General features: G+C 39.7%; 1 protein-coding gene across 1 annotated transcript in view; it reads left to right on the top strand.

Annotated features, from left to right (window-relative positions):
• The window catches only part of LOC121317571 (DNA polymerase zeta catalytic subunit-like), a 51,954-nt gene that overhangs the window by 4,961 nt on the left and 21,028 nt on the right, over positions 1 to 25,965 (top strand). The window contains exons 2-12 of the mRNA XM_041253647.1: positions 9,584 to 9,773; positions 10,188 to 10,262; positions 11,163 to 11,323; positions 15,720 to 15,873; positions 16,318 to 16,412; positions 16,994 to 17,095; positions 19,802 to 19,886; positions 21,490 to 21,632; positions 21,936 to 22,058; positions 24,046 to 24,277; positions 24,838 to 24,980. Of these exons, the coding sequence (XP_041109581.1) occupies positions 9,584 to 9,773; positions 10,188 to 10,262; positions 11,163 to 11,323; positions 15,720 to 15,873; positions 16,318 to 16,412; positions 16,994 to 17,095; positions 19,802 to 19,886; positions 21,490 to 21,632; positions 21,936 to 22,058; positions 24,046 to 24,277; positions 24,838 to 24,980 (1,503 nt within the window). The remainder of the gene's footprint in view (positions 1 to 9,583; positions 9,774 to 10,187; positions 10,263 to 11,162; positions 11,324 to 15,719; positions 15,874 to 16,317; positions 16,413 to 16,993; positions 17,096 to 19,801; positions 19,887 to 21,489; positions 21,633 to 21,935; positions 22,059 to 24,045; positions 24,278 to 24,837; positions 24,981 to 25,965) is intronic.

Genomic DNA, 25,965 nt, shown 5'->3' with positions numbered 1-25,965 from the left:
GGTCACCAGTGCTGTGTTGCAGTTTTATATTAAGTGTTTGTTTGTGTAAATAGACTGAGACTGGTGTAGTAACAGTAGATTAGCAAGGTCCAGACTGCCAGTGCGTAGTAGTGAGTGGAATGCTGGGATTAAGTGCTGCTATTTGTCTAAAGCCCTTTTGGATGGAGAACATATCTACGCATTCTCCAGGTGTCAATGAGAAAGAAAAGCATTTGCGGGTAATCTCTGGACTGGTTTAGACAGAAGACAAGAGAGCCAGTTCACAATGTCAATGAAGGATGGACCTGCTGTATATCATAACTTTGCATGTAATGGAAAAGAATTGGAGCAACACATTCAGATATTCTGTTGTCTATCATAGCAGCTTCAGATTTATTTTTGTTGTTGATTACATGTTGCTTTGCTGGTTCTCTGATCACTTCCAGTTACATGGTAAATGGTGCAGACCTGTGAGTCACGTCTTGATGTGCGACACCGCAGAAGTAAGTTCATTGGTGTAATTTACAGTGCAAGGTTGGAATTTTGATTTTTAGGTGCCATGTACAGTTACATTAAACACTTTTCTGGTATGAATGTACAAGTCTGGCCAACTCCGTTGGCCTACATAAGTGTCACATTTTGTATGATTCCCTGTCACAGAGATCGAATGATTCTTGGTGTTAAATCTCCCTCCCGACCTGTGAGGGCACTATGTAAAAGGAACAGAGTACCCTAAACTAAATTGCATGACAATTTATTCCTTAGGGTAGGTGGAAGTCAGTCATTTAGGAAGGGGGAAGAGCTACGGCACCCAAAATCGATGACCCGGACGGGAGACGGCGTGGCATCCGAGGATTGGAGGAGCAGATGCACCCATTAACCTAGGGGTAATGGGCGAGGGTATAAATAGGGGGTGTAGTGTAAGTGATCTGTTCCTTTTGTAAATGGTTAGAAATAAACCTAAAAGGAGACCCCTGTGTTACTGAGAAACGTGAGTGTTGTGTTTTGTTAGTTTGTCTGTTTTCTAAGACTACTAATACCTATCCAGAGCTTTAAACCCAGGCACCAGCACTTCCCTTTCACAGAGAAAACTGTCTTTGCACACAAGCACCAAGTCACTTACTGTAGGAACAGTATATTTGTTTTTATGTTACGTGTCGGTGTAAACCGGACTTTTGGTTACGGGTCAAACCCGGGGATTACAAAGAGGTACACGTCACTGTATCACTTTATAACATTTATTATTTACAGTTGTTTGCCGTAAGGCAATTGAAACCATCAATAAACACCCTTGCACCTGTAAATCATTTTCTGTCTGATTAATCCGCTCTGCACTCCCCTGCTCTCACCACTTTGCCACATTCCCATTTAGAAATCTTGTGCTGTACTTCTACTCCTTATTTATTAACATTCTTAAAGGCATCAAATCATCTTTTCAAAATCATTGACCGCACTGTCCATGGCAGTGCAGGTACTCTGCTGTGTGCACGTGATGTTGCAATGGCTTTTTTCCCAATTAGTCCAGACATTTGTTATACTCTGGTGTGTTCAGCTTTAGAATGCACTTTCTGCAGATTTCTAAAACGACAGCAGTGTTACTTAAATAATTAGTTATCAAAGGCTTGTTTGGAAACATTCTGGTTCAATACACACATCGATAACACCACCATTTAACATGGAACTGGCCACATGTTTGGAGAGTCCAGGAAAGTAGGCTATTAGTTTGGTGGCAGGAGACTCGGTGATTAACGAGTCTGCAGTCTGCTGCTGTCCTGCAAATTACACTTTGTTCTTTACTTATCCGTTCTTCAATGCAGAACAGTGACTTTGAGTGCTGTATTGTAATGTAGCGCTCTCTGTAATTAATCACAAATGTGTAGATTTTTCGAGTTCAATTTAAATTGTACTGTACACACCATCTAGTCTGCCTTACTGTGCTGGGATTTCTGCTGTAATTGTGCCCTCTGAACTGTGCTCCACACTTCTGCCTCTTTTCCATTTGTACAGTACATTGGATGTTTTAGGCTCTAAAACTTTATTTGAATAATGTGGAAACTCAAACTAATTTGGCCCTGTATTTTGCATTTTAAGTCAAGGCTTCAAATGTTAGATCATATATTAGTGATGGTAGCTAGATTGTGTATTTTCTATAAGCAAAGTACTGTATTAATCAAACAGTTTTATGAATTTAAAATTTACAGCACTAAAATGGCTACCATAACCGGTCCTTCGGCTCTAATGTCTTGATGTAAAAGACCAAGGATACTGTAGATATTTTATGCGTTTACAAAAACTAGAATATTTAATCTATTTTTTTACAATGAAGGCATGTTTTTAATGGGAGGTGTTGGCAAGTTTAAGCTTCATTTAAAAATGTCCTTTAGCAGCAACACCACCTCCGGCTGCTGTGCTTGTGTGTCTCTCTCAATTTACCATGCCTCCGCAGTGTCTTCTTATTGATTGCTAGCTCAAGTGAGGTTCAGTAGAAGGGTGTAAACAGCAGGATTGGTGGCTTTATTCAAATAACGTCCAATCGTGAAACACTTGAGCGGAAGAATGCATAATTTGAACTGAGCAGCAGTCAGGCGTGCTTAAGAAGAATCTGTTATGTTAAATAAGGGGAACTTGAAGGGATACTGTAATAATGAACTTGTGCAGACAATTTGGCAGCTGTACTGTAAATATACAGCAAGGTTTCATTTGTAAACCTCCGAACTTTAAGAATTGAAACACAATGTTTAAATATATGTACAGTACTGTGAAGATGTATTTGCCCCCTGTCTGACTGTCTGCATTTTTGCATAATTCAACCAAAATCTAGTATTAGATAAAAGGGACCCTGAATGAACAAATAACACAAAATTGATACGTATTTCATTTACTTATTAAAGTTATGCAACATCCAATGCCCCTGTGTGAAAAAGTAATTGCCCCCTTAGACTCAGTAACTGGTTATGCTTTCTTTTGCAGCAGTAACTGCAACCAAACGCTTCCTGTAGTTATTGATCAGTCTCTCTATGTACAGTGGAGGAATTTTGGCCCACTCCTTCACGTAGAACTGCTTCAACTCGGTGATATTTGTGGGTTTTCGAGCATAAACTGCATGTTTCAGCTCGTAGACGGATGGCCTGACATTATGCTATAGAATTCTCTGGGTATTCAACATCAACACCCTGCTGTAAGGGGTGAAGTTAATTTTGAAAAAACTGGAACGGCTGGTGACAGGCAAGGTTTGTCTGCTTCTTTCAGGCTGGGGAGTCTGGTCCCAGTAAAACAACCCATTTGAATCCCCTTGTCTGCTCCAGTAATTCCATGCACCTTGAAACAGGGAAGATGCTGCTGGGCTTGTTAATGCAATGAAATGGTACCATTGTGACCTTACCTTGTTTTGAAACAAGCATATGTTCTTTTATTGTCTTTCTTTTTGTTTTTTTCCATAATTAATACCTAACAGAACAACATCCAGGCTTCAGTGAACGAAGCTTGTTTGTCTTCAGCATTAAAGTGCCTCTTGTGAATTCTAACAAACTGGATAGCCAAACAGGCGTGTTAATAGGAAAGAGCCCAAAGAAGAGTAACTGGAGAGAATGCACGTAGTAAACAGTCAGTAATTAATCCTTTTCTGTAATGACATTGAACTAGTCTGCTCTCTACCTTTCAGCAGAACAGGCAGGCCTTTTTAATTGAATAATGCCTTTCTGGACACAGCTGGTGGTCAATTGAACTGTGTGGTTTTCAGCATATACTGTATTTCTTCTAATTCCATTATCTAGCCAAAATAATTACTGAATGGCATTTCATCAGGCCTGGTCTGAAAAGAAGCCATTCAATGGAGTAATGTTTTGTGTATTAGCCTCCTAGTGGGGCCTATTTAAGGTAGTGAAGTCCTTTTACCCAGGGTGAACAAAACCACTTGCATGTTTATCTTCCAGTACTGCGAGTTACAGGTCTGCTGTCTGTGTTGCTAGGTTTCATAAGCAGCAAGCCAGGACTGTATGTGTGTTCAAATGGTTTCTCTGTCCCATTGACTTGAAGAGTATTACAGAATCGTTTTCCGTGTCTGTATGCATTCATTTGCAGTACCTTTGTATCTCATTTTGGCTGTATTGACATGGGTCATAAATCAACTACTATACTCAAAGTTTACGCAAGGAAAGTTTGCAGGAAAGAGAATTTGTCTTGCCGTGAGCATCACGGTAGCCAGAACTCTCTCCCTCCTGCAACAATGCTAATGTCCTCATTTGAAAAGAATGACTGTTGTAGTAAGAGAATTTGCAGTGTTGCAGGATCAAACACTACAGTATATGATGCTCATAAAATAACCCCTTTTTCGCCCAGTGCACTCTCTCTCCAGTGAGAAATATTCTTGGTTTCTGCAGCTGATTTGTCCCCAATTAGAATATTAATGTATTACAGCATATGGACAACACATGCATGGTAAAGTAATGTGATTCTTAGAACTGTGGGGTGATCTTGTTAGACTCCTTAATTCAATAATCAAGGACACATGGCTGGGGCGAAGTCTGGGGCTGGTATGGTTAGAAAGGAGTACCACTGATTTTAGGTCATTTTTTACCCAGAACTATTCTATTACAAATAATCCATATTCTCCCCCTTTTTTTTTTTCTTTTTTCAAAAACTGAATCATAAAAGCTGAATTTGGCAGGTTAAATACAAAAAAAGGATGTGCAGCTGCACTCTCTCCCCTTTAGAATGCTGATTTTTCTATAGTGTTTTTTTACCTACGGCACTACATTGACTGTCCTTTTTTTGCAAAGGGGATCGAAATGAAAGTTGCAGAACTCTAGTTTACAGCTCACTGCACAATTTCAGCTTTTAACATGCAGATCCTGTGGTTGCAAAAGGACAGGTGTAAGTATGGTTAATAAAGATTAAAGGAGACATTTTTTAAATCTTTCAAGTCTAGCCTTAAATATATTTTACGCAAGCTGATCTTAATCTGCAGTGAAAATGGAAAAAGCAAAACTGTTGGGTTGGTGCAAAGAACCTCTCCCATTCCCCCCCCTTTCTCCATCCACCGCACCACCACACCAAGGATTCAAAGCTTTGCTGTTGAGTCACTCTTTAAATCTCTGGCACATCAGTAAAAATGTGGTTTATAACCCAGACTTATTTACACATTTTCCAAGGCTGTCCCATTATGGTTTGGAATGAGCTTAGTAGTGAAACATCTGGTTTACTGGAAATCGCATACGGATGGTGTCTGTGTCTCATCCAGTTTAGCAAATGGACTTTAAAGCTACGGGGTACAGTAGATGTCTTTCCCTTCTAATTCAAAATGACTCCTAACAGGAGTGCTGTGCTGGAGTCCCAGGGAATCCCCAGACTCTTCAACTTTTGGAAATGGTGTTGTGATGTCAGTTCAGAGAGTGGCATTCTGGATGATGTAAGCTGCTGGCTGGAGCCACAGGTTGGAATGTGCTGCAGAAAGTTGAAAACACTTCTTTCGAAGCAAGAGTTTAAAAAGTGTCTTCGCATCAGGGCTGTTAACAGTGGAGTTTTAAATGATTCCAAGCATTTAAACATTTCGTATTTTGTACAAACATGCAGTACATCAGGAATATGCTTGTGAAATGCAGGTGCAGGCCTTGGTGTGGACTTTGTAATAATAAAGTATATGTTTATTTAATGTTCAGTGTTTTGAATTCAGATCAAACGTCTAAGTGGTTTCAACAAGATTAGTGTGGAAGCCGCCTTTTCTATAATTGGACATTGGATTGCTGAAATGTTCAAGGCTAAGATTGCTCACTGTTAAGGTGTGCGTATTGCTGAGAAACAGTTGTTTAAACATTGTTTAAAAATTCCCTGTCTGTTTTTGTCGAGGGTATCATAAAAATGACTTTTGCTGTGTCTTCTACTTCCACAGTAAAAGGATGCAAGCTACCTGTTTTCAATGGAATGATAACCTTTGTAAATATCTTGAATAATTACTAAACTTGGCATCCTTTAGAGGCTGGGGCTCCCTGTGTATTGAAAGAAGCCTCAGCTTGGCAGCATTACCAGCCCGTTGCTAATGGTGCCAGAAATAGCTGTGTGCCCTTAGCAGCTGTGCCAACAATCCTATCACTGCCAGTGCCTCTTCATAGTGTTCTGTGCAGCTTCTCTGCATGCCTAAATAAAGACAACGCTTTCTATTCTACCCTCAAACATTACAGATGCATGTTTATTTAAGGGGATAGTTTGGGCTCCGTCCAAAATAAAGACCTCGGAAATTGCTTCCCTGGCAAATTTTCAATACTTCTGCCGTGAAGGCTTTTGTCAACAGGCTGTGCGTGTTGTTTTTGTGAACCGAGCTTAATTAATTTAGATGCAGTGCCATATTTTTGTACTGTACCAAAACCTTCACGGTAGTTTAGAAATGTGTATTGCCTGTGCTGATAAGAATCCAGTGCTCCTCTCAGACAGCTCGTTTTGTTTCTCTTTGCAATAGGCAGTGTTCCAGGAGATGCCTTGGTGACTGGCTAAGCTCGTGTGTGTCAGTGAAATGCTGTAATGTACTAGTTGGCTTCAAGCCTTATGTTTACAGTATGGCCTATGCAACGTTAAAGAAAGCTGTTTAAAATGCCATTCATTTGGACCCATAATACAGTAATTGGGAATTGTGGAACTGTAGAAAGATCAGTATAGCATCTATACGGAATATCCACAATGGATAATTCCAACAAGCAAACTTTTTTTTTTCACAAACATAGATTGCAACTTTAACCATTCAAGTCCAACTGAAAAGTGGTGTTTGATGGGCAATATAAAATAAATAAATTCTAATGACATTGCAGGCTTTAGAAGGTTGCAGTGAGTCAAGGAGATTAGACAAACAAAACAAACATGGTAGTTTGTTCTGCCTGTTTATTGAACAGTACCGATGTGGTTTGATATGCCATAAAAAAATATGCCATAATAATTGTAATTCATGAGGAAGTAATGGCAGTTTAAGTTCAGTCAGAACAGATTTATGTAGTATATATGTTGATGTTTTAATGGTAAGCAGCAAAGTAAGGGATTGCTACAAAAGAACATTATTGCATCTAGAATGGGATCATTCACCCTGCCCCCCTGCTTTTTAGTTCACATTAACAGCAGAATGTTTGAAAAGCTTCTCAGCTATTCCGTCAAATGTCTACTCACACACTCAAACGCCTCCAGCAACTGTAGCTGAGTGAAAGTGCAGTGGAAATTGCACCTGTGTGCAGCGCTCTATTGATTATGTGGTGTGCTGAGGGCGTATTGGCTAGCCTAAAAGCTACTGAGATCTATGATTCTTCTTTGCAGTACTATTGCATAGGATTGACTGTTCAGAGAGCCAGCCTAGGATGTCCTAAAGATTTCCACCGGCGGACGCTTTTCATGGTTTTTATTCGCCATAGCCTCAGAAATACCCACTGTGTGATCGAACCTGTCTGCTGTGGGAATTCTGGGTGTCTTCCTGAAGTTCCTGATGGGATGTGAACACACTGGGGTTTTTTTTTCACTTTCACAAAGACAAACCAGAGGACTGATCTGCTAGAAAACAAACGAATGAACACATCACACCCCCAATTTCAGGCCTTGCCACATAATGAATGGTAGTGTAGGCTACTGTAGCAAACACACTGGGTATTGATTCATTCATAAAATTCAGTGTGTCGGTGCGATAAGCTCGAGCCCCACTTGTGGCTGGCAATGAGGGAAGGTCACTTTGCGGTAATCTCTTTTGACTAAGAATTTTTTGATAAGGAAATGTGGTTGTTTACTGTGTGTCTGTGATTTCTGCTGCATATCCTGGTTGCCTAGCAACCAGCGGTGCCATAAATAGTGCTTTGGGAAAGAAAATTGAGTTTAAACAGAAAAGGTAGCTTTCTTCAAGCAAGTGGCTATCCCATACTGATCCAGATCAAGTGTTTGCAATACGTGCTTTTAATGACTAATACAAACAGTGACCTGAATGGCTTGGCCTGTTGAGGTTGGGGGAGTTGTGTCCCTGCTGATAAAACTACCATGGCTAAATCATGGTACAACGTAGCACAGAAATTCTAAAAATGCATGGTATTTTGTTGTAAAAAATTAGCATGATTGTCAGACACTAGGAACCAAAAAGGTATAAACTGCATTCCATGACAGATTTTGGTTTGGTACAGCGTCTGTCTTCATACACCAGCTACAGTATGTCTGTATTCAGTCTAGGACGAGTAAGTACATGTAGAGGTCTGCTTTAAGAGTCTGTGTAAGTTTCAAAAATGAATAAGACATTGAAAAAGAGTTGTTCCGTTTGTTACTGACTTTATTTTGTTTCTTTCATACGTATGTAAGAACTCCTGTATTGTGAAAGTTTTGGCAGGACTGCAGTGCAACAGCAGATCAGGCCTGTATCATACGTTGTATCCCCAGTGGTCTATCTGAATTTAACTTCAGAAGCTCAGAGTTTAGCAAACGGTGAGACCCCCCCCCCCCCCAGGAATATTGCTGTCTAGACAGACCTCTGGGTGCTGTAGTACTGACTCCTCCAGCTTTTACTCCGTAGAAATGCCAAGAATAGGTAGAAGGAATAACAAATCGGGACCCAAGTTAAATTGGGTTACCTAATCTAATGAGAGTGCAAAGACAAATGAGGTGGTGTTGCAGAGAAAAGACTGCCTTTTGAATGAACAATTACAGTACATGTAGGGGGTCTAATGTCTAGTATGCTCCTGCTTGTCCCATAGACCTAGCTTTTTTTATATACTGAATCATTTTAACCTGCTGAAGTACCCTGCTTTCTTATAGCAATATTGGTACTTACTTGACAGCAGCACTTTTTTTTTCTTACCAATGTTGGGAGATTAGCCTACCTTGTGAATCTGTGTCTCCACAACTCAAACTGAGCCCAAAGGAGCCAGGTTGGGTTACATTTTCTCTCTCTCTCTCTCTCTCTCTCTCTCTCTGAAAAGTCTCTTACAAATATAGATGTGTCTAGGGGGCTTTGGCAGATGGGTTTTGGGCACTGTGGTATCCATCTGGGGTATACGGCAGTAATATCCATCTACAGGAGGTAGTGTCATCAATTTGGGAGTTTTTAATATACAAACAGCACTGTACTTTTATGTACACAATATTATTCTTCACACTACAGTATCAAGAACACAGTAGTACAAAATATTGATGTGTCCCCGGGTTTTTCTCATGGAGAGTTTCTGTTTACAGGTACATGTTTAGTGTGCTAGTGGAACATATTTAATAGCATATGAGGCCTCAGTCTGCATTTTGGAGTGTATGTGGAAAATAAAATCAACATAGAAACTAGTCGGTGGTTTTGCATGCGTGGCGATCAACCACAAAACTTTCCAACTTGCCCTTTGAAAGGAGAGCCGCATTTACTGCAGGTTTTAGCCCTCTGCAACCTTTCTTGGTAAACAACTTTGGAAAATTAGAAATACAGATTGAATGAAGGGGGGTGTGTCTTCTTTTAATTGTATAAAAACTGGGGGAAGCATTCTCTAGAGGGGGTTACAGGGTGGACTCAATTCTGTTTGATTTGGACAGTTTGAAAAAATTGAGGATGGTGATGTACTGTGTCTAATGACTGCAGCAGTTCACCCTTCATTAACCCTTTTGTTCTCTGTTTTTCCAGGCCAGAAGACGTGTCTCCATTTACACAGCATATTTCCCTACATCTATGTTCCATACGATGGCTACGGGCAGCAGCCAGAGCGCCACCTACGGCAGGTGGCCGTTAGCATCGACAGAGCACTTAATGTTTCCATGGGAAACCCTTCCTCCAGCATTCAGCATGTATTCAAGGTGTCACTGGTGTCTGGAATGTAAGTGTCTTTCCAGTGTTATAATACATATATCAATCATTTATCTTAATAATTTATTGCAGTGAATAACTATTGGCCATCGTATTATTGTCAGTAATTGTGCTATTGACGTTCATCTTGAGCTGAAAGGGAAAGTAAGCACTTCTAAACCCCCCCCATCACTAATAAGTAAAACGTACTGTATAGCTTTGATACCTACCTTTTCACAAGTGTGCAGATATCGGATCATATTTGTTTGGACACTGGGGACAATCTACAACTGAGAAACTCACTGTAAGCTATTTCTAATTTAATAGAACTTGAATGGAAGCGTCATGGTGTACAGTAGTGTGATACATTACCCGCCCAATGAGAAGGCTGCTGTTGTATGAGCAGTTGCCCTGATCGAATTAACACTCTTTTTCTTATTCCTAGGCCTTTCTATGGATACCATGCAAAGGAGAGGCAATTCATGAAGATATACCTTTACAATCCCTCGATGGTCAAGAGGTAGTTAAATAACTGTGCCTTATTTAATGATGTGTATTTTAAATGTACTGGAATGGTATGATAGTTTGTAAATGGCATTTATGTAGAGTATATTCCTTTCAGTTTTAAATGCTTTCCTGGACTGCCTAAAAAAAAAAAAAAAAAAAAAAACATACAACTCAATTCCAGTGGGATAGCAGGAATTGAGTGTTTTTGGGCTAGGTGTGGTGGGTGAGGAGGGAACCTGTCTGGCCTGGACTGTCCAGAAAATATCATTCTAATCTCAGATCAGGTAAAGTATTGTGTGTGTTGGCCAACAATTAGGAGTTTTTCATTTTAAAGGCTGGTGATGAAATTTACAGCACTACAATACCAAATCGTGTAAGCTTAATCTAAATCTGTCCAGCAAAATGCTGCTGTAGAAAGACAATATTCTGATTCTGTTGTAAATGTTTGTTTGGCACTGGAGTAAAAGCTTAGGAAATCTATCTCGTCAGCTTAAATTAAAATCATTGAAAAGCAGGGGATACAATGTTCTTGCAGTCTGGTTTAATTATATCCGCAAGCTTGCATCGCACGCCGAGTAAGAGAGTCCAACATATCCTAGATATACAGAACCAGCACTGAGCCTCCAGTCAGATAGTGATATACAACTTGCTTTGAAATGATGTTAGCAATACTAAGCAGATTATATATTCACATTTGGGATTATCCTGCTTTGTGTCCTTTTTTAATAAGGAGTTTTTTGTTTTTTTTCACAGTTCCATTATGCACTGTGCTTCAGTTTTAAAAGTATTGTTTGTGGGTACTCTCTCTTTTTGCATTTTTGTAATCGCAAGCTAAAAATAAGTTGCTTATGTAAAACAAGAAATAAAACGCACCTTGTTTAGGACAGAGGTTAATGCTTGTGTTTCTGTTCAGGGTTTGTGAGCTGCTGCAAGGAGGAGCTGTCATGAATAAGATCTACCAGCCTCATGAGGCGCATATCCCTTACCTCCTGCAGCTCTTCATCGACTACAACCTGTACGGCATGAACCTGGTCAGACTTGGAGCCGTCAGGTTCAGGAAGAGCAGGAGAAAAGGTCACTTCAAAAAGAGATTACACTTCTTTATTGGGGGGGGTGTTCTGCTTTGGCTTAATACTCGTTGTGTATATAGGCTAAGTATAAGTTTAGGCACTCCATATATAACTATGCTTGAGCAGCAGTATTCATTTAATATAATGACTCGTATAATATAGCTGTTAATGTAGTTGCACAGTCCAGTGTGTTTCTGTGTTTTGTCTGATAAACTTACACACATGCTGCCTGGAATCTTACGTGAGCCCTTTTTTTAAAGCTACAGTTAAACCCTTTTAAAGTTTTAAACTTGAACTGTTAATGTGCTTTTCTTCCTTCAACACTTTGTTTCCTTAGTCTGTGTGTAGCGTGCATGGGGGAAGGCGGCAGCAGGGCTGGTAGGTGACGTAATCCCATATGAAGACATAAGTCTGATGTACGCTTCTTGAAAAGGTGCCGGCTCTTTTGTACAGTGGTATCTGCGATATGCTTTAGTGCGAGAGGTCCCGGGTTCGCGCCCGTCCTTCGCCTGTGTGTGGATTGCCTCTCCCTGTGTGAGGAGCCAGCCGTGTAACCGAAATCGCTACATGTGCATACACGCTCCCCACTATTAAAAACCTTTTCACTTGAGGTTCAATGCTGCATCCGTTTGAGTTAAACAGTGGTTTCCTCAAAAACCTGCCCCAGAAATGAACCCCTTGCTATTGCAGCCTGGCAGGTCCAGCTGTAGCAAGGCCCCACTGGCCTGTCTTGCGCTGAGGATGTTTTCGTGTTCCGTTGGTGGGGGGGAGGGGGGCAGTGAAGTACTGAGATAAAGGGCCCAAGAAAAGGAGCGGAAGCCTGAAAGACAAAGAAAAGCAAATAAGTGTAGTGGCCAAGGAAAGTACATGCAAGCAGGGAACTTTAACTGTGGCGCCTGATATATTGCTGTTATCTTTATAACCACAATGTTTGGTATATGAGTTGTAAAATATTGAAACACCAACAGTGTTCAAAAACCATGTTCAATTTTATAATATTTTCTAGGTATTAGGTTGGATATTGATGCATGTGCACACGTCGGCCCTTAAAGGAAAGCCAGTAGGGTAAATTTAATGCAGGACTGGAGTTTTGGTCCCATTCCACCCTCCCCTGAAAAGTCTACATAGCTGTTCCCTTCTATGACCCCTGAATCTTCCCAAATCCATGTGACAAGTGCGCGTCACATGAAACGGCTGTCAGTAAAACCTACCTGCAGATCTAATTTGAGGTCTGTCTGCGTGTCACTGAGTTTATGCGTGTCAGGTTACAGAATGTCATCATCATTGATGAGCCAGGTCAGTGGGATGCTTATCAATCTAAGCTCCCACCCTGTAGGCCATGAGCAGAGAATGGCTTGGATGGCTTCCAGTTTGTTGAATGGGATATCGGAGAGAGTCAGCATGAGGGAAGAAAAAAGTCACATGCAAGGCAACTACAAACAAACCCGCAGGCTAGAGATCATGAACATTCTCTCTTTGTAAATCACCATTTAAAATCTCAGTCAAAAGCAGTTCACTTTAAAAAGGATTGGATATGCTCCTGCTTCGCAAGACTGGATTAAAGGGTTTGTTCTAGTTTAATAGACTTCCTTTTCAGTTTGCTTCTCTGCACTTGCTGGGGTTTCCTTTACCTAAATTAGTATGGTTCATGGTTTAAAGCGCTTCCCCAGCCTGCTTGGCAGTGGATTCAAACCGGTGCCTTCCTAGTGTTAAACTACTCCATAGTTGGCAGCACTACAATGGATTCCTCTTTGACCTAAGTATCTTAAATACTAGAAGTATATTTGTTTTTAGTTGTTTTTTTCCCCTTGGTAAAAAGACTGGACAAAATGCTTTCTAATTCTGTGTATTCACATTTTCAGAAATGCCAGGAGAGATCTAATCAAAGTAAATATGAGGACTGTGGTACTGGTTTATGGAAAATATCCTACAAGTCCATCGGATTATGATAACTTCTGTTTGTGTGTGTGTGCGAGAGAGAGAGAGTGAATAGAGAGGCCTATAGGGTGTAACGACACCACAGGCTAATTCAACAAGCCTGCAATGTATTTCAGATATTCTGTGTGGTGATATATCCCTCCGAGTGTAGAAATCCCCAGTAGTGTTTTTTCTGTACATCGGTAATTTGTGTTTACTACCTATCACTGAAACTGGCCTGGAACAGGAAAATGCAGCTTTATAGATCTTGCAATATCATAACCCAATTTCATATTCCATGCTTTCAACCAACCCCTGTTTTATTTATTGATTTATTTATTGATTGATTTATTTAGAGACAGGTAGCAATATGCTTTGCTGTTACAGTGGTAAATCACAAAAGTGTGTTTTGTTAAGTGTTTGAAATGCCCGAGCTGAAGCCGTGACCAAATGACTCTCTACAGCAGGGGTTCCCAAACTTTAAACGGTACAAGATTTAGAAAAATATGATTTTCCTAAAATAACATTGTAACGTTGTGTGTAAAATGAAAGCAGGCTCCATGCAGGCAGGAGCTTTGTGCTAAAATTCAGAAGTTTATTAGCACAGGTCAAATAAACAATTAAGGATCACGCAGAAGCAAAACAAAATAATAAAAACCTATATCTGTGCTAAATTCCAGTCTACCTCTTGCTCTCACTCAGACAACTGCGCTCAGACATGCACTCCTATTTATCTCTTGGCATTAAATCGTGCCCTCCATCTGCCTTCACCAGACCCGGGCGTGCCATTCAGACCTTAAACAGGACAGTCAATAAGTCCTGCAATGATGGAAATCACTAGGTTGTTACACTATTCTAGCACTGAGCGTGCTGTAGGTTCCACTAGGATACAGTGCAGCTGGGACAGGTTCAACATTTAAATAAGCAACTCATCTTTAATAAAGTTACAATATATATTTTAAGATGATTGTATTAACATCAATACAGTCACTTATTCCCATTGTTTATTCCACATTTAAATGAGAAAGTAAGGACGTGGAGGATTTAAAAGCACATAGTAATTGTAATTTTGTCCAGCTTTTTTTTAATTTTTTATTATAACTTTATAAAAATGTATTTATTAAAACGTTGCCCCTCGTTTTGTCCGTTTTCTACATTCTGCATGCAGTAACCAGAAACATAAATTAAAACTAAATGCTAAGACCACTACTATTTATAAACTGCAGGTGTACAGCGAATCGGAATCTCATGGGACTGAAATGCCTCCTTAAACAGTACCAGACTTCCTGAATATGCTGTATAGTGATTTTTATATAGACTGTATATATTAGATATATTTTGTTGTAACTTATGTGGAATGTAACAAACGAGAACCAAAACGGTGAATGTTTTCCACTTTACAACGCCATTTCCACGTTTTTGTTTTATTTGAAGTGTTTAAAGTTTCATTTCAGTTTTCGTTTGCTTGCTCAGCTACAAAAAGGCACAAGTAAATCTCATGTTATTACTTTATGAAAACGTGTCGATGGCCACTTTACTGTGAAGAAACTGCAATGGCAGGGAGTGAAAAAAAATGCGTTGTCAACTTTTATGTACTATTTATTTGGGCAATAAACAAAACAAGGTTTAACTTGAACGCCTATTTCTGGCATCATTTGTTTTGCAGCTAATTCACTGCGGTAAAGGCCACCGCACACTAGACTGACACGGTTTTGTGTGTGTCTGAAACCAACACCCTCGCGACACGATACCGGTGGCCTGACGAGCAAAATCCATTGGTATTGTCGCGTTTCAGATGCTCACAAAATCATCATGTCGGTGCCTTATCGGGTCGGTCTGGTGTGCTGTGGTCTTAATTCTTTATTGTTTACTCCTGGCATATTTTTGTATTAAGTTATGTGCTGTAAGGTCTTGCTCTAAAATAAAGGCACACACAGGCGCCATGCCTCAGCGCTATGCTGTCACTGCTTGCGTTCAGCGCAATATAATGGCTTTTATTACTTTTTGAAAAATGAATATCTGAATGGATATTTAAATTGAGGGAATATCTGAACATGAAAATCCTATGTTCGTCACAGCATTAATTAAAACCTGCCGCCAGTGTACTGTGAAATGAAGGAGGGCTCGGCGGTAGAGTAGAAGAGCTACGATAGATCTGAAATTACTTCTGAAGACAGGGATTGGTCAGATTTAACAGGGAGTTGGTCAGATTAAAAAATGATCCCCGCCTGGGTAGTTTATTGAGTCAATCATCCTGGAGGCCCACTGAGTCTGCTATTTACCGCGGAGCTCTGTACAATCGCCAAGAAGTCAGAAATGTATTTTCCAGTCAGGTATTGGCAGCTCTTGCACCTCACAGTTTGAAAACTTCTGCTCTTCAGCCACTCCACAACACTGTACACCACATAGTCAGGAGCTGCATGTATGGTGCCAATATTCCTTCCTTCCTCATCCTTTCTCCTTCATTTTTCTTATACCCACAGATGATGCTGGAGGGACCCCCAAAGATGGCTCCATTAACAGCAGTTTCAAATTAAACTGCAGCATGTGGAGGAGTCCTTCAACTCCAGAAGTCCAGCTCTCAGATTCTACCCTGGAGGGAGCCTTTGTACGATGGGAGGAGGAAGCCATACCGAGGTGAGGGGGATTGGTCTGTCATGTTTAGAGGCGTGCTGAGCACAGGCTATGGAATTTAAACACTGTGATGAGATACAACTGGTGTCAGTCTTACAATAACATTATCACAGTCTTGTAGTGGGAGAATCTCCCCCCATTTAAATTGCTAATCTTTATATTTACATCTAGTTATAGGCAGGGCTATTCCCAGTTGGCTTGTTTACACAGCATTGTTTGCTGAAGCGGGTCTATTTCTGTCCATATTTTTTACTGTAAAAGTTATGTCTTATTTAAAGATGCCGTAACCACACTTTCTGCAGTTATAGCTGTTTTCATATTTTCCTTTTACTCTTAAATTACATTTATTTCCATATTGCATGTCCCGTAAGCTTACACCAATGGTCAATTCCAGCTGGACATTGTAAGGGAAACTGGGAAATCCTAGCCAGTGTGCTTGTGTTGCAGCTCCTTGGTCCTGGAGGGGGTTGAGAAGCAGAGCACTTGTGAGCTGGAAGCAGACGCCGTAGCAGCAGATATCCTCAATTGCCTGGAAATGGAAAGTAAGAAAATCAAGCTACTCTTGGAGCCTTTACCATTTGGTCTAGATTATGTAGTGTAGTGTGCACGGGGGAAGGCAGCAGCAGGGCTGGTAGATGACGTAATCACATACAGAGACATAAGCCTGATGTACGCTCCTTGCAAAGGAGCCGGCTCTTTTGTACAGCGGTATCGGCGCTATGCTTTGATGCGGGGGGTCCCGGGTTCGAGCCTGCTCTCCGCTCAACCTCAAAGAAAACAGTTATAACCTATGCATGCAATACTGTAATTCCTCCTTTTGAGTTTTTAGGACTACAGGGTGCATTGTATTACATTTCAAGTGGAAAATCTGTTACTTGTGGCTAAGGGTCCTCCAATCCCAGCTCATTCAAAACCACTTTTTATTAGACTTCATAAATGAAACAAAAAAAAAAAAATAACCGTGCTGGGTCTCCCTCCTGCCAGCCTTGCCTTGTATAGTCTTTCTCCGCTATACTTGACAACAGACTCCTGGTAGTAACAAGACTTGCATGTTTTTGGTTGATAGTTCAGTTTAACTGTTGCTGATGGGTAGAAGGATTAAATACATTTCTTCGTTTTCCAGCAGAAACCAGAAATCCTGGTTTGCAAGCCATTTGGGAGGACGAGAAACAGCGACGGCGGGATAACAATGAGTCCTCTCAAGTGGAAGTGTCTGATTCGCAAGGTCGGTCAGAGCAGACGCACGGTTTGAAGTTTTGTTGGTTTCAGCACTTGTGAAATTTATAATTAGAAACCTGTTTGAAGCTTTTAGTAGCCATCGTAATAGAGGTTGTTGTCTGGGCTGGGAGGGGGTTGGAGTTGCCTCTTTGCAATATTTGACTGTTTTTTCATCAGTGTTGATTTTTTTTTTTTGGGGGGGGGGGGGGGGGCTGAGTTCGGAAGACTGGTTGCTGTGTCCTAACCCCATTCCCCCCGCCCCCCCTATTATGTTTTCCCATATTTCTGTACAGTAGCTCAAATCTGCCCCCTGCTGTCATATTCGTGAAGTACATCATTGTCTTCAAAGCACCATTGTTGTTCTTGTTTGGCAAATATAAGAAATTACTGAAATTTCTGTTTCTTACTTTTATGAGAACTGTAACAGGTAAGCACAGCACCTGTTGCATATTTTTTATGCTAAAAACAGCATTATGGTTGCTATTTGATTGATAATACTGCTGGATTTATTGTCTTATTTTGAAGATCTAGTGATCTAATGCAGAATCCTCATTTATTTATTTTGGAGGGGGGGGGGGGGGTATAATGTGTTCTTTGAACTCTTGCAGAGATCGCGCTAGCTTTTCTTTTCATGCGTTCCTGAAACGCACATGCCCAAATTTTGTTGTCCCATCACATAAAGGCTAATAAACTCAGGGATTTGCATTTTGATACATTTTTATGAACCTTTAAACTCCTGTGGCATGTAGTAGTTTAATAAAAAAAAAAAAAAAGGATTCCAACTAATGTTTGTTGCCTTCATCTATGTGTGTTCTAATATTTTTCTGCTTTTCAATAATCGCAATCTTAAGTGAAGATATTTGAAAAACTACATCTGTTCATATGTGTTTTTTGGGTTTTTTTGCCCAGCAACTCTTTCACATACAGTACATCTGGCTGTCTCGATAAGCCATGGATACTTCATCTCCCATTCAAAATTATAACAACGTATTTTTCGATTTGCGTTTCTGTGCATTGTTAATGCTTGCAACTGCTTCGTCACTGTAGTGCTCATAATCGGAAGTAGATGGCTGAGATGCAGATGAGCAATCGTCTTCACGAGAATCCCCTGAAGAAGCTAAACTGCGAAGCAAAAAATAAATCTGAGTGACAACTGACCTGCTGTCAGTGTACACTCTGCACTAGTTATTCATTTTTATGCTTAAAACAATCTGTCAGGGCATCCCCGTTAAACTAGTGAGGAAAATAACAGAAGCACAACGTTCAACGTCAAAGTAAAAGCAAAGATTGTTTTGTAATTAACAGCTTTTTCTGAGTTTTAATTATGAAACACAATCGGCACATTTTGTCATTTTGGTTTAAAAATAAAACCCGAAAACTTAGCCCTACACGTGTGTGTGTGTGTGTTTTTGCACTTTTTCCAAAATACTTGTTTTATTTCTTAGCAATGTGGACCTCTGTTAATATGGGGCATAACACGTGTTCTAAAATAAAACACACTGCATGGTGGGATACTATAGTATTAATTTCCAGTGTTCACTGCGCTGCTAGGAACTGTAACATAACTATTTTAAGAGTGGTGTGTGTGTACGCATTCCGACCGACTAAACATGAAACGGTACTTCAGTGTGGACGTAAAGTTTGAGCTGGATTAACAAAAACGTTTTTGAGTACTGTTCTAGAGATCGGTTATTTAGTATTGACAGGGCCTAAAAGTAAATATTTTTTATGTTACTGGCAAAGCCAAATATGAGGCTTATTGCTGCCAACTACAGGACTGAAATGTACCTTATCAATGCAGGACAGTTTTTTTTGTTTTGTTTTTTAAACAAGCAAGTATTTTACCGTAATTACTGCAGTGTAATAGATTATCACGAATATGCTTGTCTGTGTCCCTTTCCATTCTGTGTGTCCAGTGAATGCAAGACAAAATATTTTTGTGTCCAATGGATTTATTTTGTGTCTAGGACGCAAAATTTGCGTTGACGCGACCTCTGGGTCCTGACATGGCCTGTCATTAAAAGCAGCCTGAGCTGTCCTTACATAGAGAACTAGAATAGCATAAAACAGCAAACATGCATGCCCCACAATGGCTTGAACGTGTGAGAGATTCTCACAAATTGTCACCCATAACAGTAGCATGTTCAAAAGCTTTTTAACTACTAGTATCTTATGACTGGAACCAGGGGAGCTTTACCTTCATCACTCAGTTTTATGGTTTTCACATAAAGTCAGAAAAAAACATATGAAATATAATATTGTAAATACAGTATAATCGTAAATCTCGAAAAACTGCTCGCTTCTAAATCTTTTGTAGTCATTTTTGTATTACTTTAGTATAAATACATGTTAATTTGGATTCATATGTTTTTTTCTGACTTTATGTGAACGAAAAGACACACATTTGCCCGTTTTCCCATTGGAAATAGTGATATTTTGAAATATCACTGTCCTGGTCACAAAAGCAAAGTTTGTGGGGAATAATAGCCATTTTCTGTACTTTTGAGGCATAAGCAATTAGGAAAAAACATTTACTACCCAGGAACAAAAATTGTTTTACATAGTGTAATCAAGCATCTGGAACATGCACAGTCCCTGAAGGTGCAAATGAACTGTCTTAGTCCTTGCTAACAAGTTAGGTGAAGGCATTGAGTTAGAGAAGTGGAGTCCACCATTAATACATGTACTACAATAACTTCTCTGATTTTTCCAGATCGAGAATTTGTTGCCTCTACTGAAAGCGAGAGAATATATTTGAAGAGACTGAAGGAGATTTTAAGGCAGAATGACCTCTCTGTGTAAGTAACATTTAAAGATACAGTACAGTATCTTTTAAGTACAGTATTCTGTATGCAGGTCTAAAAGAGCTGCTGATTGGAAATAACTTTGCTTGTTGCAAGTACAATTGCAGCTCGGTGCACATCAAGCATGCTTTCAATTTGCCAGTGGTTTGTGAAGTTATAACACTTTCTCACAAGCAGTATTACAAGAAAATATGTGTCTCTTTCTGTAACTGTGGGTCATGGAGGTCACTGCCTGGGAAACTTTTGACTTCCAGGTCAAGGTAACAGAATACCAGTTTTTTTCTCTCTTTCTTTCCCCCTCATGATAGGCGTAGACATGGTAATCTCAACTAATATGGATAAACTGGACTGTTCAAATGGAATATGTACAACAGAAACTAGGCACTTCCTGTAGGTTTAAAACTGATCAGATTTGAATAACATTTTGTGCAAATGCACAGTTAAATATTAGCTATATATATATATATGTATATATTAACATTTAGTTTTCAAGGAAATGCAATAAACAGAAGGAGATTTGTCACCATCTTCCAAAATGCACAGTGTCAATGATAAGGGTATGGCTGCAAATACTGAAATACATGATTCTAGTTTTCATGTAAAATTGTTGTGGACGTTCCCTTTGTCTGTCATTTCAGGTTTCTTCTCCAAGCCTTGCACTGCTGAAAGATTAATTGCCATTCATTTTAGTGAGTGTGCTGTTTCATCTTGTCTGGTTTATCACCCCAGTATAGTAGAGCCACGCATTCTCTGTGCGCTGTGTTTTGACTGCTGTTGGCACCATGGTGTTGTGTTTTTAATGCTACGCCTCAATTTGCAAATCTTCCAGGGGGAGTCTGGCTCTCTTCACACATGCCAAAAAGCACTGGGTGAAAATGCCCCTGCAGTTGAAAACTAATCTCTGATTCATTTTTGTGGTGTTAAGTAACTCCAGGGGTATTGTACTAACCAAGGCTTTATAAAACCCATTCTTCCCTCTCATTAACTTACATCATTCTCAAAAGTCTCATTGATTTAGCTGCTGCTGTTTTTGCTTTCCAGGCATTATTTTCACTTTGACTTTGTTCCAGGTAATAGGGCTCCACTTAAGCTGCTGTTGTAACTTGCACATAGAAAACTGAGATATGTGAAAATCTTTACACCACAGTGCACAGTCAATTCTCATTAAGATGAACTCTGATTACAGACCTTTCCTGAAGCAGCTTATTTATACATGGTCCTGGACAGTCAGTAGCAGTCGCTTATTGTAAGGTAGTTCTTGCAATACAATTCACTTAACACAAGTTTCCTGTTTTTTTTTATTTTTTGTTGTTGTTGTTTTTGTTTTTTTAAATCATTCATTTCAGGACATTTAGACAAAAGCCCTTGTTTTTTACTTTCTACGCAGTGCAAGAGGGCTTTTGTCCGAAACGTCCTGAAATAAATTAATTTTAATAATTTAAACCTTTTGAGTACATCCAAAAAAAAAAAACCTTTGTCTCCTTTCTCTTTCACTTTGAGTAACAAGTCATGGGTAGCTCTCTGATTTTGAGGATAGCCTATGCAATTAACGTGGGTTATGTTTTATCTATTTTAATAAATGTTTGTCTGTAATTAGCTCTCTGTCGGATTCTAAGGAGGACGATGAAGTATCTGACATGCTTCCTGTCGAGCTGTCGCTGCATTCTGACTTGCTCACCCCTGAAGCCCTTCAGTGCACACCAGCCAACCTAGTGGAAGTGCACAAGGACAGCCAGCCAGGTGGGGCATGAGCATTGTCCTTGGCATGCTGGGAACATTTGTTTGCACATGCATTTTTTGTGTCGCTAAAATATCTGAGAGTACTCTAGGTAAAGTCATTGTAACAAAACAAAAACTCTTGATGTTTACAGTTACATTTGGTATCCCAATGTATTCTTTTTATACTATTTTATTACAGGTTGTATTCTGGTTCTTGTGCTGCTGTTTTCTTGGTCTGTTAACCTTCTAAAATTTGATTTTTATTCAGTATCAGTTACTCTAATCTACTTGCATCCTTTTCTGTTCCCATGGTTGCTTTTCCAGGAACTAAGAAAATGACAGCAGATGAAGTTGCTATTGTTGATGAAGAGGCCATTTTGAGCCTGCTGGAGAGCAGTCATACCTTCCAGTCTTCATCTCAAAGACTTATTCAGTCTCCCATTCTAGGTACTAACTCTAGGACTCATATCTGTACATCCCAGTATGTTTCCCTTCAACAAGAAAAGCCAGATGCCTCGACGTGTCAACCTCCTGAGATAGGTCAAAGTGTAGACCTGGTTTCACTGTCCATTAAACAGTAAGTAGCGGGGTTCCGAAAAATGTAGTGTTACATGCCCCCACGTGTTGCTACAACTGTTTAAATTATGTACCTGTAATTTCTTTTTATTAACATCCTGACAACTTTTTACACAGATAACTTTTAAAGTCTGTTTCAAAGCTCTTTTCAAAATGGCCACTGTAATGCACTGATAGTGTAAGGATTATTGCCCACATTCTCAAAAAGGTAACACAGCAATAACGATCCATGATGTGGTACGGCACAGAAAAGCCGGAGAACTTATGTGTTTTTTTTTTTTTGTTTTTGTTTTTTTAAATCGCTCTTCCTACAGTGGTTTAGAGGACAGATCTCAAACCTCAGTGCACCAGAGCGGCCATTTTGATAAAGAGCTTTAAATCGCTCTTCCTAACATTTGGGTAAACTCAAACCTCAGTGCACCAGAGCGGCCATTTTGATAAAGAGCTTTGAAACTTAAGTGTAAAACGTTGTCAGGATGTTAACAATGAAGAGTTAACAATGAAAAATTACAGGTCTGTTATTTACAATAGTTTGTTAACATGACAGAGTTTAAATGAAAAATTACAGGTCTGTTATTTAAACAGTTGTGCAACATGTGGGGAAGTAGAATGCTATATTTTTCAGAACCCTGCAACTTACTCTTTGTCACTGGACTTTTTTATTTTTATTTTTTATTTTTTTAGCTAGTTTTAGATAATTTATTTAAATTAGAGATCCTATCAGCATTTGTTTTGGATAAAAATATTGTCAGTTGTCATGAACTTTACTTGAACACCAACAGTATTGCCAACTGCACCTCTGCAGAAATCATGAGACAGACTCTTACAAGTCAAGAAATTTGGCGTTCAAGTTGCAAGAATATTTCAATGCTAAGAGACCAACCAATATTTTCATTTGTTTTTTAAACTTTGTTAACAACAGCTTGTATTGAGTCTAAATACCTCAAACCTCTATTAGTGTCACCATTCAACATTACAAAAAACATGATCTATTGTACCTGTTACCGCTGCACAGACAGCTGCTGGAGTGTTGCATGTTTAGCAGTATGAAGGAGCTGGAAAGCAGCTGCTCTAGGCTGGGTAGAATTTGCATCTGCAGTGTTTGCGCTTTGAGTTTTTCGACATGACTAAAGTTTATCTTTCGAAAAGTGAAAAATCCCAAGATCCAACAGTACTGTCGCAAGATTGCAAACAGGTCTTAGTTTTTAAATCACATGTTGGCAATACTGCACCAGTGCAGTGGATGTTGGCAATGCCTCAGGTTAATTCACTAGCCTTCACTACTTATCACCCAGCTCAGTTCACAAGTGAAAGGAGTTTTGTTTCCAGTACTTCAGAACCAACTCAATCCCCCAAAATTGACAGTCTTGGTACTGAATGGCCAGGATGTTCAGCTCCGGTCTTGCATGAGCACAAAATTCACCGAAAAAATTACTGATAAAAGCCAGTAAAAATTTGGCTTTAACACTGTAATGCTCATTTCTATATCCCGTGTGATACAATGGTTAGCCTCCTCTCTGTATTGTTATTTAAATCCAGCCTCACAAGCCATCATTTTTTCATATGTAGTACATTATATGATGCCGGAGAGAAATATACATTTTTTTTTTTTTTTTTTTTTTTTTTTTAAAGCTAGTTCCTTAAATAAAGTTGCTTTTCTCATGTCGGAAATGCTTTGGCATTACAGCGTTAGTGGTTTAATTGACAGCTGTCAGATCTGCTCCACCAAAAATCTGATTTGAATAGTCCTTGAGCTCAGCCTGAGAACAGAGGCAAGGTCAATCGCCGTGCTTACCTAGTCCCTTTTGTTCAGGATCTTTTTGAATTGTGACCCATTGAGTTTGTGTTGGCGTTTCAGAGAGCAGTCAGGACCACTCCTTCGTGCACTTACTGGCTGGCCTGGAGGAGGACAGGTACCAGGCTGAATGTCCCAGGCATTCATCCCAGCAGCGATTCTCGGGGAGCTGCAGCCAGACACAGAACAGTGACGACGAGGAGGCGGTGCCAGAGCTGGAGAAAGAGGAGGCAGAACTCAGCCTGGTGATGTCACAGAGATGGGACAGTGACATTCCAGACCATTTCAAACAGAGGTGCCTTGAGTTCTGGTTTTCTGTTTTTTCAAATCCTGCTTCATCCTCAAAGTCTGATTTGTAGATTTAAGTGACAGATTCAATTTCATTGCCATTTACTTTTGCAGTATAATTAAGCTAATTGCAAAGTAACATTTAGGTTAATTGGAAGGAATTGCACTCTGTTTGAACTATACATTTTTATAAAATAGGATACTCCTAGGCGTTCATTATCCTTACTTATTTGTAAACCTGAGGAGTCAGGACATTTGTCCTTTTCATACTGTTAACAAATGCCACTGTTGTAAACCTCAGTAGGATTCTGCAATTTTTATTTATTTTTGTATTTTATTTCACTACCTGTGCATTTGAATGTTGCTTGAGTGATGGCAACATTAGATCTGAATGCTACAGTTTTTTGTGATTGACAGGCTTCACGTTATTGATAGCATCACACCCCAGAGCTGTATTGTCACACCACACATAGCAAGTGTAGGTTGTACCGATAGATATTAACCAGTTCTGTTTTATTCCTTCTGGTTGAATTATGGCTCAGGATGTAAACACTGTCTTGGTTTCAGGCTCCCTGGTACAAACGTGAATGACAGCTCGAGCAGCGAGGAGCAGGACTTTTCAGAGGAGGAGATGGACTGGAACAGGAAGATCTCACTCTTCACCAACCTGTCTATCCCTCAGCTGGACGGGGCTGCCGATGAAAACAGCGGTGAGTTAGCAATCCAGCTTCTTAAAGTGCTAACCAAGGAGTTGGAGTCTGTATTTGCACCAGCAATTATGACTAATAGTGGAAGATCTTCTGTTTTTTGGCTTCCTGGCACTTAATCACTTCATGTGTTGTATCTTAAACTCACTCTGATGGTCTTGTTGCCGTGTGTCCTACAGCAGAAGTACCAGGTTACCAAAGTTTGTCTGTAGCATTCTATTTGAACTATTTGCTTATGCTTAATCAACATAAAAACAGAAAGACAAAATGATTGTAAGCACAATAAAAGGGTAGTTATCCTTCTTTTAAAATGTCAATCTCTGTACAATTTGGAGGTTATAACCTACCAGTCAAGATAAAAATGCATTGCTTCTGACTCTTCTACGCAAAATAAACCTCCTGCATATTGGCCTCATTTGACAGACAAGGTTCCCAGAGGAGATGTATTGCCTTGGCACAGATTAACACGTCAGAGTGATGGCCGTTCTGTGTTGCCACAGGTTATTTCTGAGTATGTCTTTATAAAGTGTTAGTTTTAGCAAACTGACTGATGTGTAACTTGCTGTGATGGCACAGAAGAAACCATAAAGAGTCTTGCGATTTTGTTTTGTGACAGCTAAGTGAAGGTGGCATTTAAACTACGATGGTCGCAGTGGCCCTGGACGTGTGTATAGCCCTGTTTTTAATTTTTTTTTTTTTTTTAAATTGCATTTTTTAAAAACAAAAACAAATGATTACATTTTAAGCTAGAGGGTTTTCTAGTTTTGGGTCCTGATCCAAAACACACCGTGAATTACTGCTGCCAAGATACATTGGCAGTAGTTAAAAGTACGAAGCATGCTTGGAGCATGTTAATCTAAATTGCGATGAGAAGCGAATCCCTGATAGTGCAACTATTTACAACTTGCAACTATTTACAGCTATGTCATTAAAGTAGTAATTCCTTGTCTAATGAAGTAATTTTTGTGTCTGATTAACCCAAGTCTGA

Source organism: Polyodon spathula, chromosome 6 (genome assembly GCF_017654505.1).
Source record: "Polyodon spathula isolate WHYD16114869_AA chromosome 6, ASM1765450v1, whole genome shotgun sequence".
Taxonomy (NCBI): domain Eukaryota; kingdom Metazoa; phylum Chordata; class Actinopteri; order Acipenseriformes; family Polyodontidae; genus Polyodon; species Polyodon spathula.
The sequence above is the reverse complement of the archived record's forward strand: the minus strand, read 5'-3'. Positions and strand labels throughout refer to the sequence as shown.